Source organism: Corythoichthys intestinalis, chromosome 6 (assembly GCF_030265065.1).
Source record: "Corythoichthys intestinalis isolate RoL2023-P3 chromosome 6, ASM3026506v1, whole genome shotgun sequence".
Lineage (NCBI taxonomy): Eukaryota > Metazoa > Chordata > Actinopteri > Syngnathiformes > Syngnathidae > Corythoichthys > Corythoichthys intestinalis.
Window position 1 is genome coordinate 1,083,128 of NC_080400.1, and position 18,270 is coordinate 1,101,397.

The 18,270-nt window shown below is 40.0% G+C and overlaps 1 protein-coding gene across 2 annotated transcripts in view; it reads left to right on the plus strand.

Annotated features, from left to right (window-relative positions):
* LOC130917406 (neurobeachin-like) overlaps window positions 1-18,270 on the plus strand; it is a 572,897-nt gene that overhangs the window by 263,738 nt on the left and 290,889 nt on the right. Inside the window, exons 33-34 of one of the 2 annotated variants that reach the window (XM_057838766.1) lie at window positions 3,326-3,387; window positions 15,424-15,488. In XM_057838766.1, coding sequence (XP_057694749.1) covers window positions 3,326-3,387; window positions 15,424-15,488 — 127 coding nt within the window. The remainder of the gene's footprint in view (window positions 1-3,325; window positions 3,388-15,423; window positions 15,489-18,270) is intronic. The other variant, XM_057838767.1, reaches the window with a different exon arrangement.

Genomic DNA, 18,270 nt, shown 5'->3' on the forward strand with positions numbered 1-18,270 from the left:
TTGAGGCTCAGCTCAGGTAATTTAATTTTTCATGTTTCTTAACTGATTACTCGATTATTCGAACAGATGGTTCATCGATTAATTGACTACTAAAATAATCGATAGCTGCAGCCCTAGTTAAGAATCATTGGTCTAGTGCACAGGTGTCAAACCGATTCCAGAAAGGGCCAAGTGGGTGCTGGATTTTGTTCCAACCGATACCATGCAGAGAGTTTAACCGATGAACTTCCTACTGAAACAAGCAGCAACTGACAAAGTTTAACTGATTACACATGTAAAAGATCTAATTGGTGAAAAGACATCCTCTTCATTGGTTGGAAGGCAAACCTTCACCCACTTGGCCCTTTCTGGAATCTGTTTGACACCTGTGGTCTAGTGTGAAAGCACCCTAACTATCTTAAAAACGATAAGAGCACAAACAACACTTTTGACGGCACAAACGTAGCACAAACAATTGACATCATTTTGATATAAATCTGATGGGGGCCAACTTCACAGAGGTTAACAAATACACGAAATATTTTATACAACTCCAAGTTGCTTTTGCTGCTAACTCCCAAGAAGCTTTTTCTACATTGATAAGTTAACATTTTTACATTCAAGCTAACACAGGCCCCAAAATGTCATATATTTCTCCTAGCCATTTTTCTTCTCCAGTCTATCAAAGGTCAATCTAAAAATGATTTTGCTCTTTTCCCAAATGTTTGTCTTACGTCGAGAGTAGCTGTTACAGCCGCTTAAAAATAATGAAATGAAAAGTCAGGTAATACAGCCATGACAAGTGTGAGTTTTGTCTTTCATCCAAATCTGTCAGCGGACTGACTGAGCTGACAAACTGAAGCGTGACTGGGTTATCGGACTCTAAGATGGACGGTTTTTCAGCGTTCAAATTCAAATGTTTGTCAAATCTGCGCCAATCCGCTGTTTGTCCTTTTCTCACCGGCTCCGACACACACTTGAAATAGTGTGCCTCCGTGCAAAGGCGCTGCATTTACCAGTAATTACCAGCAATCCATCACGTCTAAGATTATCCGGGGTCAAGCCCCCCCGGTGCCCTTTTTTGCCTCACCAGGGCCCTCGCTTCCTCTCCTTCGCCTCCCCGCGGCAATTACGCGGAGCGCGCCTCGAGCCGCGGCCGACACTGGCGCTGTTGTGACGGCCGCCGCCCGCCCGCCGTCCGCCGAGGCGACCCCCACAATGCCACATTCACCCCGGGCCGCTGTTTACAGGAAAGGGACTGGCAGGCCCGTGTTTAAAGAGAAGGCATTTAGTTTGTCTACCGGCGCGAGGCCGGGGTCAGCCGGCCACCTGACTACCACGTCACACGGCGCTGACTTATGGCTCGGCGTGTCAGCGCTGTAACGAGAGGTCGACGGCGGCGGCGCCCCGCGTACAAGAGAAGGGTCACTTCCTCTCACAGTCTTTACAATATGCTCCTTTAGGGCTGCCTCGGCGACGCGCCGGAGTAGCAAAATGACTACGGGCTGTAAAAAGATGTTGTTTCCATATGCGGCGGTACCTTTAGCTTAAGCATGCCCCAATTTCTTGTAGTTTCTAGAGTATCTGGAATTACATAGCTGTCGCTAGGAGTTATTTGCGTTGTGTTGTGAGCAAAACTTTGACTCACGCTTCAAACATTCCGCCACTGCAAGTGTAAGGACATAAGGCACTCTGCAGTGAAAGTATGGGTAGGTTTCTGGTGTGTCTGGTGTGATCCTTTTTGGGTGGAAAAGGGAAAACAAGAGATTGGATGAGGGGGAAAATTACAATTGGGGGATATTTCACCTAAGCCTAACCTTAACTTTAAAACATCATACTTTGGTGTGAAATGACTGCTTTCACTTGTTTTTCTGTTTGAGCTTTCTTAGATGGAAAAGGGAAAATGAGAGTGGATGAGGGGAAGAAAATTCTATTCAATTGAAGATTGACCATAACTTCATATCTAACTTAACTACCAGCAGTTTAGCTTGACACTTTGCAATGAAAATACAGGTTATTTCATGTTTGATCTTTATTGGATTGGATGGAAAAGGGAAAACAAGAACATGTAAAAGGGGAAAAAATATAATCAGGGGGAATTCCCTCTGAGAATAACCCTTACTTCACAACATCCATCCACTATGAGTTCATATGTTTACTTTGCATTTAAAATAAAGGGTTTCTTTTGTTTCGTGTGTGAGCTTTTATGGGTGGAAAAAGGAAAACGAGAGTGGGTCAGGGAGGAAAAAAATAAGTGAGGGTAAGTTTTAAACATTTACATATCAAACAGCAACACTTTAAAACATGAGGCCACCATTATTTGGAGGTCATACTTTGGAGGGAAATAACAGATTTCGCTTATTTTGTGTTTGTGCTTTCTTAGATGGAAAAGGGAAAACGAGAGTGGATGAAGGGAGGATGATAGATTAAATCTACACATACGATCAACATCAGTGCATGTTGTTACTTTGCAGTGAAAGCACAGGTTTCTGTGATTTCATGTTTGATCATTTTTGGATGGAAAGGGGAAAACGAGAGAGTGGACGAGGGAAAAAATATAAGGGGAATTCCTGCCAAGGTTAATTCTTACTTGACGACATCCATTCGCTATCAATTTGCATGTTTACTTTGTACAGGTTTCAGTACAGGTTTCTGTTGTTTGTCTTGATCTTTTTTGGATGAAAAAGGGAAAACGTAAGAGTGGAAGGAGAAAAAAAAAAGGATTAACCCCAACTTCAAATACGAACAACATCATGTCATGCTGTTGTGTGAAAGTAGAGGTTTCTATGATTTCGTGTTTGATCATTATCGGATGGAAAAGGGAAAACGAGAGAGCGGAAGACGGAAAAAAATATAATCAAGAGGAATTCCTCCAAAGGCCAATTCTTACATCGCATCATCATGTATTCACTGTCAATTCGCATGTTTACTTTGCATTTACAGTACAGGTTCTGTTGTTCGTCATGATTTTTTTTTTTTTTTTTTTTTTGTGGATTGAAAAGCGAAAACAAGAGAGGGGATGAAGGGAAAAAAATTTGATTGACCTTAATTTCACATATGATCAGCAGCAATTCATGATGTTACTTTTCAGTTAATATAGTTTAATTATTACTGTTATACCATATACTATTCAGTTTTAATTGTTTAGCCTGAATCTTTCAAGATTGTTAAAATTGATATGAAATATCCATACGACTAAATATGTTAGAAAACACAGGCTTTCCATAGGGTGTCCTAATTTTTTCACATGGCTGTACATATACCCTCAAATTTTGCCCAAATTTTAAATGAAAAGAAATTAGGTAAAGTGGACCTAATTTCTTTTCATTTTTTTTGGTCTTTACAGGTCTCGTATGCATGAAGTCCAGCACGTCAGTGGTGGAGCTCGTTATGCTGCTTTGTTCTCAAGTAAGTTTTCCTTCTATTTTGTGAGTCCAAGCCAAGATCCAACTGGCCAACCGGCACAATTACCGTATTTTTCGGACTATAAGTCGCGTTTTTTTTTTTCATATTTTGGCTGGGGGTGCGACTTATACTCAGGAGCGACTTATGTGTGGAATTATTAACACATTATGATATAATTTCACATGTTATTTTGGTGTTTTGCAGTGACACTGATGGTTTTGTGAAGTTGTTAGCATGTTCTTATGCTATAGTTATCTGAATAACTCTTTATAGCTATGGCCACATTCGCGTTCTGCCTTTGGCAGTGTATGTTCAATTGTATTATTGACTTTTTTTTATCTTGAAATGGATGCATTTAGTTTGTGGCGCTTTCACACCCACGAGAGGGCGCACTTGTTTACGTGACACGCCAAAAGAAGACGGACAGCTACGTAGCTCTGAGTGAGTGAGTGGGCGAGTTAGCTAGAGAGCATAGACGGATGCGAACCTACTTTCATTGTTTATGCTTTTAAATCATCTCTACAGAGGCAACGCCTGCGTGTATCATCTTTTCTGTTGTTGTGTGTTTTCCACCCGCGATCGGACATTTAGAGCCAGTTGTGTGGTTGTTTGAACGATGTGCTAATGATAGCGAACGCATGCTAACCTGTTACTTATTACCAATAGTACCTAATTATCATTTATTTACGTTGATGGGAACCTGTTTTCTATCGAGGACCAAATTGATTCAGCAAATTATACGGACGTCCAGCATTGTCTTTTGGGAGTTCGCTGTATAGCCAGGACAGGCCGTAGCGTAGGACAGTATATTCACATTTCGTTGTTCATGCACTGTACACTGTACATTTATTTACCATGTTGTTCTCTATTGTATTTTTATATTAAATTGCCTATCAAGATGACATGTCTGTTCTATGTGTTGGATTTTATCAAGTAAATTTCCCCAAAAAATTCGACTTATACTCCGGTGCGACTTGTATATGTTTTTTTTCTCTTCGTTGGGCATTTTATGGCTGGATCGACTTATACTCAGGAGTGACTTGTAGTCCGAAAAATACGGTAAAAAAAAAAATCAGAAGAGAATGTACGAGGATTGCAAATGTAGCATGTAGGCTAGGTTCGAATCGGTTCGAGTTGTTTACAATTAATTATTAAATGTCCCTGAATCTGACCGTGGACCAAGAATTGAGATCTGAATCGAATAAATTTTTGAGTGAAAGAGTCACGACTGTACCCGCTAGTATCCTCTCTGAGGAAACAAACTGCAGTTTAGCTAATCGTGGTTTTTTATATGTAAAAACTTCCCTTTGCTGACAACCGACAGCGCCGACTTTCTCGCCTAACCTCGGCCGAGCACCCGCCCCCGACCGCGGGTGACTGATTACTTGGGAGCTGACCTGGCAAGCTCTTGTTAAGCCCATGTTTTAAGCAAGGTCGGAGCCCCGATGTAGCAGTTGGAAGGGAGATCTTTAACATACCTTCTGTCAGCCCATCAGTCTTCCGTCAGGGGGGCCATAAGGAAGCCATTACTTGGTGCCTCTTTTGCGGATCCAGACACGAGAAGGTGGATTGTCGCAACCCCGAACGTCTTCTCTTCAGCGGGGCGCTCGGCCTAGCTGTCATCCCGACCCGCAAAATAAGCTCGCAAATGGGACAGCCGCCATTGAGTTATTGAAAGTTCTCTGACGGCTCCCCCTTTTGTGGTTTTTTTCTGCGGGACGTTTGGATTTATTGCACGTGAGTGCGCCCACGGGCCCGGCCCGGCCCATCCCCCCACAATTCTCCCCGAATTCTCAGATAGCATTACCGCCGTTCAAGAGGTTTCTGCCATTAAGGGCTCTGGGGATGAAACTCAGGCGGAGATATTGATCAAACGACAAGACGCGAAGCACAACCAAAGCCAAGAGCCTCTCACGCAGAGACGGACCGCTGCTTTTTGTAGTGTGCTCACTCTGTGATACATCATTGGAAAGCCTAAAACCTCAATGTTCTGGGGGAAGAAAAATTTTGAACAAGAAGGCATTTAAAAAAAAAAAAAAAAAAAAAAATTCACGCGAGAGCAAAATTAAAGACGCCATGATTTTAACAAGGTATTATCGCGTACTTACCTCTTTTTGATCCAAAAACTCCTTGTAGCATGTATCACTGAGTGTCAAGACACCGCTGTGAATGGCCAAAGCCGGATTTTGGGGGGATTTTATCGGGGAAACATGGTAGTATACCAAGGGTCGCGATGCAGAAATCGCAGACATCAAGGAGCGGTCGAGATTTTCATTTTCATATATTTACCCTTTTAAATGTATTTTTTTTCCAATTTTTCTTTGTTTGGATCGATTATTTATCATCTCGAATAACGGGGAAAATCTGACAGTAACAAAAAAATACAATTAAGCCATAGTTATGAGGTAGATAGCCGTGATGATTTTAAATTTAAGTTAAAAATATGCGAGTGAATAATTTTTTAAAGTCGTTTTTTTTTTTTTTTTTAACGAAATATTAGACTTCTAAGCTAAAATTGACAGACATTTTGAGTACATTATTGGCCCGAATATAAGAAAGTGTTTTTTGCATTGAAATAAGGCTGAAAAAGTAGGAGTAGTCTTATATTCGGGCTCTAGACATTATACCCAGCCACGACACTAGATGGCGCCAGATATCATTGAAGCGACTGCTGAACTTCAGGAGTAATGTTCTGTCATGACAGATCTTGGCTACTCTAAAGTTTAACGAGTTTGCATTATTTTATTGCAATGTTTTTCCTTATTCAGATTTGTTTCAAGACTACAGTTAAACTTCACTTTGATGGTTAATGCAGTTATTGCAATTTTGTTGTTTTATCACTATAGATTGGTTTATTTACATAAAAAAAAAAACAGAAGCCATTCATTTACGAATGTGATTGCACTTTAGTTTACATATTTAAATGTTCAGATATTAAGATTAGAATGAGGCAAAATAACATGCTTTTTCTCTAAAATATCATTGTTTAAGATGCACTGTAGTTATTTTCGTATAAAAATTAATTTGGTGTTCAAAAAGTCTTTTTCAAACTTAAGTCTTGAAAAAGAGGGGGTCGTCTTATAATCAGGGCCGTCTTATATTCCAGACGATACAGTAATTAATATAATTAATTACCTTCGTTTTATGGCTGGGTTGAAACAAAAGCAGTTGCGGTATGTCTGTAAGCGGGGGTTCCAGGGCAAAACGGACACATTTAAAAGAGTTCGGGGGCTTAGTGCGCCATGAATCTGCAATGGCAGCATATACAGTGGGGCAAATAAGTATTTAGTCAACCACCAATTGTGCAAGTTCTCCTACTTGAAAAGATTAGAGAAGCCTGTAATTGTCAACATGGGTAAACCTCAACCATGAGAGACACAATGTGGAAAAAAAAAAAACAGAAAATCGTATTGATAGATTTTTAAAGAATTTATTTCCAAATTAGATTGGAAAAGAAGTATTTGGTCACCTACAAACAAGCAAAATTTCTGGCTGTCAAAAAGGTCTAACTTCTTCTAACGAGGTCTAACGAGGCTCCACTCGTTACCCTAATTAATGGCATCTGTTTTAACTTATTATCAGTATAAACAACACCTGTCCACAATCTCAGTCAGTCACACTCCAAACTCCACTATGGCCAAGACCAAAGAGCTGTCGAAGGACACCAGAGACAAAATTGTAGACCTGCACCAGGCTGGGAAGACTGAATCTGCAACAGGTAAAACGCTAGGTGTAAAGAAATCAACTGTGGGAGCAATTATTAGAAAATGGAAGACATACAAGACCACTGATAATCTCCCTCGATCTGGGGCTCCATGCAAGATCTCCCCCCGTGGCGTCGAAATGATAACAAGAACGGTAAGCAAAATCCCACAACCACACGGGGGACCTAGTGAATGACCTACAGAGAGCTGGGACTACAGTAACAAAGGCTACTATCAGTAACACAATGCGCCGCCAGGACCTCAAATCCTGCACTGCCAGACGTATCCCCCTGCTAAAGAAAGTACATGTCCAGGCCCGTCTGCGGTTCGCTAGAGAGCATTTGGATGATCCAGAAGAGGACTGGGAGAATGTGTAATAGTCAGATGAAACCAAAATAGAACTTTTTGGTAGGAACACAGCTTCTCGTGTTTGGATGGGAAAGAATACTGAATTGCATCCGAAGAACACCATACCCACTGGGAAGCATGGGGGTGGAAACATCATGCTTTGGGGCTGTTTATCTGCAAAGGAACCAGGACGACTGATCTGTGTAAAGGAAAGAATGAATGGGGCCATGTATAGAGAGATTTTGAGTGAAAATCTCCTTCCATCAGCAAGGGCATTGAAGATGAGACATGGCTGGGTCTTTCAGGATGACAATGATCCCAAACACACATCCAGGGCAACAAAGGAGTGGCTTCCTCAGAAGCATTTCAAGGTCCTGGAGTGGCCTAGCCAGTCTCCAGATCTCAACCCCATAGAAAATCTGTGGAGGTAGTTAAAAGTCCGTGTTGCCCAACGACAGCCCCAAAACATCACAGCTCTAGAGGAGATCTGCATGGAGGAATGGGCCAAAATACCAGCAACAGTGTATGAAAAGCTTGTGAAGAGTTACAGAAAACGTTTGGCCTCCGTTATTGCCAACAAAGGGTACATAACAAAGTATTGAGTTGAACTTTTGGTACTGACCAAATACTTATTTTCCACCATGATTTGCAATTAAATTCTTTAAAACAAACAATGTGATTTTCTGTTTTTTTTCTCCACATTGTCTCTGATGGTTGAGGTTTACCCATGTTGACAATTACAGGCCTCTCTAATCTTTTCAAGTGGGAGAACTTGCACAATTAGTGGTTGACTAAATACTTATTTGCCCCACTGTAGACATATAGTTCTATCAAACACATCAGTTCTTTTGGCTTAAAATACAGCAGTTTATTTTAACCCTGTAGTGGCCAGACATAGAAAAACATAAAAGAAAAAATTTTCAACCACTTAAATGGTTTTGTAGGAAGCCTTTAAAGACGAAAGTGAAGTGTTTGCAAAAAAAAAAAAAAAAAAAGTTTTTGTAAAGTTTTATGAGAACGTTGTAATCTTACAATGCTGGCTAAATGGGGTAGCAGAATTTCCTGACTCAAACCCTAGTTGTACTCATTGTCTGATCAGAAAGGTACACATGTTTATAAAGTACAAAAAAAAATATTGGTTAATTTGCATTGGTTGACTGATTGTTACATAGCCCCAGAACAGTACATAACATTAATAATATTTTCAATTGTAGTCATATTTTTACAAATAGCATATTTATTTAAAAAAGATAACGGGATTGAAAAAACAGGAACATGTGCATCGATGTAGAGAATGCCAGATATTTACAGTATAGCCATATGTACAAAGGCTATGTAGGTTTGGAGTAGCGTAGTTATCATTCATTCAGAATTATGGCTGATGAAAACTTTTTTTCTGCCAGCGATATCTGTCACAGGGCTTGGCATTTTTGGCCGATTGGGGCTCAATGTCCTCATTGGCTGGGCAGTCAGTGGGTGGATGGTTTTCTTTGTTCCACTTTCTTTGGTTTCGTCATCGGACTTCATGAATTTCATCAAAGTCTATGTCCACAACACTCTCTCCATTTTGGACAGCATCGATGACCTTCTGCACAGTGTACAAGGTCTTTCTCCTTGCTGAAGACATTCTAAAATGACAAAAAAATAAATAAATGGAAATAACATTAGCACATGGGTGGGGGGAAAAGTAACCTATTTACACATCTCACTAATCAAACAATACTGTCTGGCCAACCTATTGTGTTCTGATTATCAGGTGAGAATGTTCAAGAATGTGAAACCATAATCCCAAAAGGAAAGCATGTTGCATTTCTACAAGGATGATAATGTCTGCAATGGGAAAGCGTTTCCGAACGTTGTCACCTTGTCTGGAACAATGCAACAGGCACCCTTCAGCATCCTCCCAGATCTAACTGCTTGGACCATGAATCGAGCCAACACAATAGGCACAATACTTTCTGGCCAACTGTCAAGTTCAAAAATAGACCCTTAGGTAGACATTTGTAAAATTACCCAAAAATAAGGAGAGAAGACACTCAGTTTTCTTGGCCAAGGAGAGCAAGGAGGGACTAGACAGAGAAATGCTAGATTACGCTGTACAGTCACCAAAATTGACCTAAAAAAAAAAAAACCTCCTTGCTCTTTTATTAGGGGTTTGTCCTAACAGAGAAGGGTGCCGCCCTAAAGGGAGGGGGAAAGCAAGCTGGAGACACCCATGTGATTTTGGTTGCCTATGTGTGAGCATGTAGGTGGAACTAACTAAATACACGTGTGTAAGCAAGGGCACTTGGGTAAAGTGGTCAGAATGACCCAGACACTTCAGTTATGCAACGCTGCGGCCATGGAAGATGTCCTCGAATGGAAGATTGTCCTCGAAAGTCTAGATGAAAGTCCAGACGTAAGATGCTGAAGATGTCCTAGAAGGTCTAGTTACGCAATGTTGCGGCCATGAAGCAAGGCAGTTGTCATCCCAACCCTTTTTAACACTTTGTAACACTTAAACATTATAGCTGGTATAGCAAGCAATAATCATTTACTGGTTATATCAAATAAGAAAAAATATGGCAATATGTATTATGTATGTATTAGGTATATATGAGCACAAGCAAATATTCAATCAATCAAGCAAATATTCAATCAACCCTCGATAATTAACTCAACACCAACCTATTATGCTTGGATTATCAGGTGAGAATGTGAAACCAACATCCCAAAAGGACCACTCAACATCCCCCCAGAACTAACTGCTTAGGCTATGAATTGAGACAACATAATAGGCACATACTTTATAAACAAACAAAATGAGAAACTGAACTATTGAAGGTGATTACAATTATAAGCAGTAGAAAGTGATATGCTATTGCAATATATTTCAGTAGTACAGCTTCTTGTACATTGGGTTCCAAATAGCACTGGTTTGGAAATTAAAAATAAATATAAAGCCATGTAATACAGTATATCATCTGGTAAGTGTAATAGATGTGTGTAATTTTAAAATATATTGTGAAAAATAGAAGGTCCCTGTCAAAATGTCTATTTAGGCTACACTTAGCCAGGTATCTTGTAAACCTACACCATGGCCATTTTGACTACCCAAGGGCCAGAGTTTTAAAATTACAACATATATACAAGATGCTCTAATTTACATTTGATGAATGGATTTCACAATAATTGCATATGTACATGGTCTAGTAGGTGTAATAATTACAAAAAAAAATATTAAAGGCATGATACTTACTTAAATCTGATAAATCCAGTCCAAGGAATCAGTGTTGTCGCTCAGCCAAAGTTCTGCAGATTCTGAAAGTCCTGGAACAGTGGGCAGGGCTCGTATACAAATCTCCTATCCATACCCATTGTGAGACTGAACCGTAGGACCCAACGACTGTGCTAATGTAAAAAAAACAACAAAATAAAAAACATTTCTACCCTTTTTTACAAAAAATAAAAATGTTGTGATTCTGCAACGCTGGCCGCTACAGGATTAAAGAGGGGCGCAAGAGCAGAAACTGGTTTTTCAGCCTTGTCGGTGTTTTCCGCCATATTTATTTTTGTGAACTACCATAACCATGACACATACTCCATGAAGACTATACGAATACCCCAAGCCGAGTTGAAAAACAAAAACACATCGCTCACTTTAATTCGTCCGAACGCGCGGGACGACTCCTGCCGTGACCTTTGACCCCTCTCTGTTTTGCGGCCTGTCACGTTTCTGCATAAATTAGCGCTAATGACCCGCCTCCTCCGATTCGCGCATACTAATGACGGCGACGACGGCGCGCGGACGCCGAGCTTCTCGGCTTCCCGCGTCTGAGTGAAAAGGTCAAGCGGCTCTGTTTCTTGTAACAGTTTGAGTGTACGCGAGGGAAGACCCGGAGCCAGCGGAGATTTAGTGATGGAAGGCCTCCAGATGTGGAGAGTATCGCTAGCAGATAAAAGCAAAGGCTCCATGTGCACTGACAGGTCGAATCTGAACGCTCGCAAATACTCGCTGCCCTGCTGAATCTCATGGAGATGAAAGCGGTAAACATCCCCCAACCCTAAAAAAATTGAGTTATGAGATTTAAAGTCCTAAAAGATTTTTTGTTTTTTCAAACTTTGGCTGATCGCGTTTACAAATATATTGATTTCTTTGCTAGAATCAAGTTGTTAAAACTGAGCCGCCTACTCTAGGTGTCGCACACGCCTCCGTTTCCGTGTTTATTTTTATCACGTGAGCGCCTGAGCGGGGTGCGATCCCTGTCCAAATTTACAACAGCTTATTCTGCAGGCTGACACTGTATCACGGGAAAGAGATGGGGTTGTGTTGGGGGTGGGGGGGTTACAGGGGACATTTGGAGACCAGATGCTCAGCCGTTTGGTTTCAGGGTCTCCTTTATTTAACACAAGCGCAGGTCACAAATGTGCTTGTTGTTGTGTTGTGGTCATTTGTGGAAAGCAAAAACTCATTTATCTACGACTTAACATGACACATTTATAAAAGTAATATATACAGGTAGTCCCTGAGTTACGAAAGAGTTCCATTCCTACGCTTGCGATGTTTCCCAAATTTCCGCGCTAGTCTGAATCAACCCTTCAAATTAGTGCTTTACCAAAACCATTTTTTGGCTCTGATACCTGGCTGTGCAGCACCGGATGATACCATACGGATACCACTTTTTTAAAAATACAGTATGTACAGTATATGGTGGAAAACACAGACAAGACTGAAAAAGCAGTTTCTGCTCTTGAACCCCTCTTTAAAATAAACTGCTGTATTTCAAGCCAAAAAAACTGTTGTGTTTGATAGAACAATATGTGCATATTCATGGCAAATTAAGCCCCCGAACTATTTTTAATTTGTCCCTTTTACCCTGGAAACCCCTGTTTACGGACGTCGCGCAACCGCTTTTGTTTCAACCTAGCCATAAAAAGAAGGGAAGTAATCGTATTTATTATTCAAAATGTCTCAATTTTAGCTTTGAATCATTAATCGATGTCTAATACGTCGCGCAACCATTTTTGTTTCAACCCAGCCATGAAAACAAGGTACGTATATTTATTATTCAAAATGTATGTCATTTTTAGCTTAGAATCATTAATCGATGTCTAATATTTAGTTAAAAATAAAAAAAAGACTTTAAAAAAATGATTCACTCGCATATTTAAAACTTTAAACAAATGACGTCACAATGAAAAAATTGGCGTCTGTAAAAAAGACACGGATATCTACCTTAAAACTATCGCTTAATTGTATTTTTTTCATTACTGTGCATTTTCCCCGATACATTAGATGATAAATAATCGATCCAAACAAAGAAAAATAAAGTTTAAAAGGGTAAATATCTGAAAAAGAAAATCTCGACCACTCCTTGATGTCTGCGATTTCTGCATCGCGACCCTTGTTATATTACCATGCTTCACCTATAAAATCCCCCCAAAATCCAGCTGTGGCCATTCACAGCTGTGTCTTGACACTCATGTTACGTTATGTTGTTTTTTGGATCGTAACAAGGTAAGTACGCGATAATGTCTCATTAAAGTCATGGCGTCTGTAATTCTGCTCTCGCGTGCTCTCACCTCCAGATCGGGATTTGCTTTTTAAAAAAAGAAAAATAAATAAATAAATGCCCTCCTGTTCAAATGTTTTCTTTCCCCAGAAAATGGAGATTTTAAGCTTTCCAATGATGTATCACACATGCATATCGCACAGTTTTGAAAATTTGGCCAAATTTGGGGTCTTAGAGCGGAACTTCAAGTCACCTGAGTGTTTTCCATCCATCCATCCATCCATCCATCCATCCATCCATCCATCCATCCATCCATCCATCCATCCATCCATCCATCCATCCATCCATCCATCCATCCATCCATCCATCCATCCATCCAAAAAGCTTGAAAAAAGAGACATGCAGCCCCATATCATCAAGGACTGAGGGAATTTTAGTATTTTCTTCGGGCAGTCATCTTTGTAAATCTCACTGGAACAGCACCAAACAAAAGTTCCAGCATCATCACCTTGTGCAATGCAGATTCTTAACTCTTGAAAAGGTCCAATGCAGATTCTTGACTCTTGACAAGGTAATGATGCTGGAACTTTTGTTTGGTGCTGTTCCAGCGAGATTTACAAACAGATTTACTGCATTAGACCTTTTCAAGAGTTAAGAATCTGCATTGGACAAGGTAATGATGCTGGAACTTTTGTTTGGTGCTGTTCCAGTGAGTAAGTCGCGTAAGTCGAGTACGTCATAACCTAGGGACTACTTGTATATATACAGTATCAGTGGCAATTGCTGTAAGACTGCAAGGAACCCCCCCCCCCCCCCCCCAAAATAAGCTATCAATAGTATACTGTTGTGTGTACATGTCATTGACTAAATATGCGCTACAACGCGCTTACCTTTACAATGTGGCTTAGTAATAGGAATGAGGTAATGAATCCAGTTTTTTGTTTCGGTTTTTTTTTTTGCAAACGAGCAAAAATTAAATTGCCATCATATAAACATGCATTTTAGTGCGTAATATCTATGTGCTTACTTCTTACTGATCTGAAGAAATTTAGTGTAAAAGTGCTGAGAACAATCTTTACTGTTTATAAAGTGAGGCGGGGCACACTGTTGATTGCTATACAGCTCTCTTAGCAGCTAGTTTTACTACATGAGCAAGACATACTATTCGTGGTCCGAATCCATCTGTGTCACGTACTGAATTAACAATATTTGCAGCATTATCTATAGTCACTGGTATGGATTGATTTAGCCTTCTTAACTTCCATTCAGTCATGGCGGTTTATAATTCATCAATGTAGTATATGGACTACGTGTCCCATAATCACTCTGGGCTCATGTATGGCATGGGACGTAGCACATCTAGTTTGCTATTTCATGATATTTAGTGTGTGCGCGCAGTAAAAAAGTTAGTAAACGCGGCAGAAGTCACATCTGCTCATTACTGCACAACACCAGCATATGACAATCGACTTTCATAAACAGGACGAGTTTGAAGCACAGCGCTCGTTAATTTGCCACTCAAATATCCGGTGTTGTGCCGAAAAATAGCCGCCCCGCGTGAAATGTCACCCCTGACGGGAGCGCCCACACGTCATCAACACCGGCATGCCGGAGATGGCCCGCAGTCAATCCGGAGCACTGGCGCGGCCGGTATATGTTGAACAATAGGATATAATGGGGACGATTGGCTCCGGCGCTATTTTTTGCCGGACCTGGAACGAAGATGCATTTTGTGCAGTTGGTAACAAGGAATCCAAACTTTTTACAGCACGTCTGCCGCACGCACGTGCACGCGAGGCAATAAATCGCAACGGAAAAATTACCGCCTTCATTTTTATTTATCGTGCGATTAATGGAATTATTGCATATTGCGACAGGCTTAGTTGTCAGTCAACATATCATCACAAATGTCATGATTTTTTTTTTTATAAAGGTTGAAAAGTTACCTAGTGTTGCTTTAACAGTGATAATTGAGGGATTGATGAAAAATGAATGTGTCTTGACCATTTTACTGGAGCATTATAATACAGTTATGCTCCAACTTTATAGGTTTGAGGTACTTAAGCACAACCAGAATTCACACACAAGGCACCCTCTATACATTTTAAGGGGAAAATGAAGGATTTTAAGTGCGCTTTATAGTTTGAAAAATCCGGTATTTGAATCCACGCATTTCCAGGGGAGACCCCGATGAAGGGAGCGTCTTTTTAATAGTTTCCAGAGCCGGCGAGGGCTCTAACCCCCTCACTCGCTAATCTGTCACTGAGCAGGCCGGAGGAAATGGCCGCATTTAAAGCGGGAGGATACGGTTTCATCCCGCAATTATGTCTACAGTGTTTACAGAGCTTTTCACCGAGCGGGGCGGCACATGTGCTTTGCAGCTTCTTGTCATCTTTACACGCTTTTCTGTCTGAGCAAATGAGACGTTCCTAGTGTAAGAAATACGCAATTCGGCTGGAATTTTGACGTTTGCGTCCCACTTGTTTTCTTCTCAGGAGTGGCAGAACTCCATACAGAAGAATGCCGGCTTGGCCTTTATTGAGCTCATCAACGAAGGAAGGTATGCAATTGAGTTGTTCATTTTGACGTCACCTCATCTGTACGTTTCATTTACTATGTAGGGCAACCCTAGTAAAAAACAAAATTCCAAATAAGTTTATCACTCTGTCTGGACTGAGTCCAGTCTAAATGGATTGGACGTCTATCGTCATCAATGAGTTCAACTGGTTGGTCGACGGCCGTATAGGAGGCGGAGTTTGCGAAAGGTCAATTGGTTCAATCCTGAATTGGAGATTGCCCAAAACAACTGCTCGTTTTAAAGAAAAATGGCCGATTTCCGTCAAATTTGTCTGTCAAAAAAATCAATTTTGTGTGTCTTGTTGTTTGACATGGCCAATTTTCAAGTCAAATCAAGTGTGATGATCAGTGACACAAATGTTGGGCATCATTTTTCAAGCTTTTAATACCCCTATTTCATGACTGCATATTGGAACTAGTGCTGCAACGATTAATCGATTAAGTCGAGTATTCGATAAGAAAAAAAATATTCGCATTAGGGCTGTCAAAATTATCGCGTTAACGCGCGGTAATTAATTTTTTAAATTAATCACGTCAAAATATTTGACGCAATTAACGCACTAGGCCCGCTCAGACAGATTTAAATGTCAGTACAGTGAAAGGCCAACTTGTTAATTGTGTTTTATGGAGTTTTTTCGCCCTCTGCTGGTGCTTGGGTGTGACTTGCATATGTTATGTGGCGTAATGTCGCCCTCTGCTGGCGATTCAGTGCAGCTGATTATTTGGGTTTCGGCGCGCTTTTCTGACGTGATGATATGTCGACGCGAACTCACACTAATAGACAGTGCTATTCAGACCAGCTAACGTCCGCATCCAGTATTCAGTGGCAGTTCTCATAGCCCCATCACACTGTTTGTGTCTAATACATTAATGGCTTGTGAGTTATATTCCTCCTTTGTTTATATTCATGAGCATTTGATAGTTATTGATGATGTGTATTTGAATTTGTTCACATATGTGGTGAAATGCAGTTACATTGTTAGATGCTTGTGAGCTAATTGGCTAGTGCTACTGCTCAAATGGACACGTGTGTGTACATTTTATGTTATTTTGTGATTTATGCAAGTTATTGACACATTGCCTTGTTATTTTCAGTTTTACAAAAATACAAGAAACGTGCTCCTGTCAAAAAGAGATGACTTCAGTAAAGCCCATGCAACTTTGCCACACCGTCTGATTTCTTTTTGGAATTTATGTTCGCTATCTGTCAGTTTGTGTACTCACACACATTGAGGACAGAATAGGGCCACTAGTTTATTTTTTGATTGAAAATTTTACAAATTTTATTAAAACGAAAACATTAAGAGGCGTTTTAATATAACATTTCTATAACTTGTACTAATATTCATCTTTTAAGAACTACAAGTCTTTCTATCCATGGATCACTTTAACAGAATGTTAATAATGTTAATGCCATCTTGTTGATTTATTGTTATAATAAACAAATACAGTCCTTATGTACCGTATGTTGAATGTATATATCCATCTTGTCTTATCTTTCCATTCCAACAATAATTTACAGAAAAATATGGCATATTTTATAGATGGTTTGAATTGCGATTAATTACGATTAATTAATTTTTAAGCTGTAATTAACTCGATTAAAAATTTTAATCGTTTGACAGCCCTAATTCGAATTAAATTTTGCTGCCTCGAGTATTCGTTTAATTAAAGTGACGTTGTAATGGTTTGTTTTGAAAGTGTTTGCATTTAGTTTTACTGATTTGGGTGGATACACTGCCCTCTAGTCTGCCTCATTTCACATGGCTAAATCCAGTTACCCCCTGTTAAGACAAGCATAAGCTAAGTTTTTGTTCGAGCTAATGTTTTTTTTTTTTAATTTGTAATTTAGTTTAAAGGTATATTTAGCCATTTTTTGTGGGAATATGTGTTTGAACTATTTAAGAGCATCGTAAAAAAAAAAAAAAAACGGCATTTTATAGCATTTAAACTAGAGGACTTTTGCTATGCAAGTTAGCCAATTGTTTTTTTGTTGTACATATATCCGCATTCATTTATTGTTTATAACGTTTGGGACTCAGATCAGGTATTTTAATTTTTTATAAACCTTATCCGATTACTCGATTATTCGAACAAACTAGTTCATCGATTAACTGACTACTAAAATAATCGATAGCTGCAGGCCTAATTGGAACGAAAACTAAATTTGACAGTATGCCACACTCTTGAGGTGCCTGTGACAGCATAAAAAATCTTAAATATTATGTGAATTACAATCATATTTTGAGACAATTTGACTATATACAACAATTTGGTGAAGCGCAGATGACGAGAAATTAGTCTTTTAATCTGCCGTTTAGCCCCGCCTGTCGTTAAAGCGCTGTAGCGTCCCCAGCTGGAGAATGACGTCGGCAGGGTCATGATTACATCTGATTTAAAATTCAGCCCATTGAGGGGGAAGATTCAGAACGAGGAAAATGTGACGAAGAAAGCAGCAAAATGTCATTGTTTCAATCTCTGCTCCAATGATTTTACAGGAAATTAGGAAAGTATTTTTCCCCAGTTGCTAAATAAATGATATGTTCATGACAAATAAGTCTTATACTAAATGGAATATGAAATATTAAAAATGCATTTATTCAGTACTGAGGAATCTGACCCTCTAGCCACCACCGGAATCACGCCAGCCGAACTGCCAGACACGCGCTGGCGCAATTCCAACGGCCCGGGTCAGCGGGAGTCTCACAATCCGGCCAGAAGGCCAAACTCCGCGCGTTCACCTTAGTCCTAACCCTTTGCAGTGA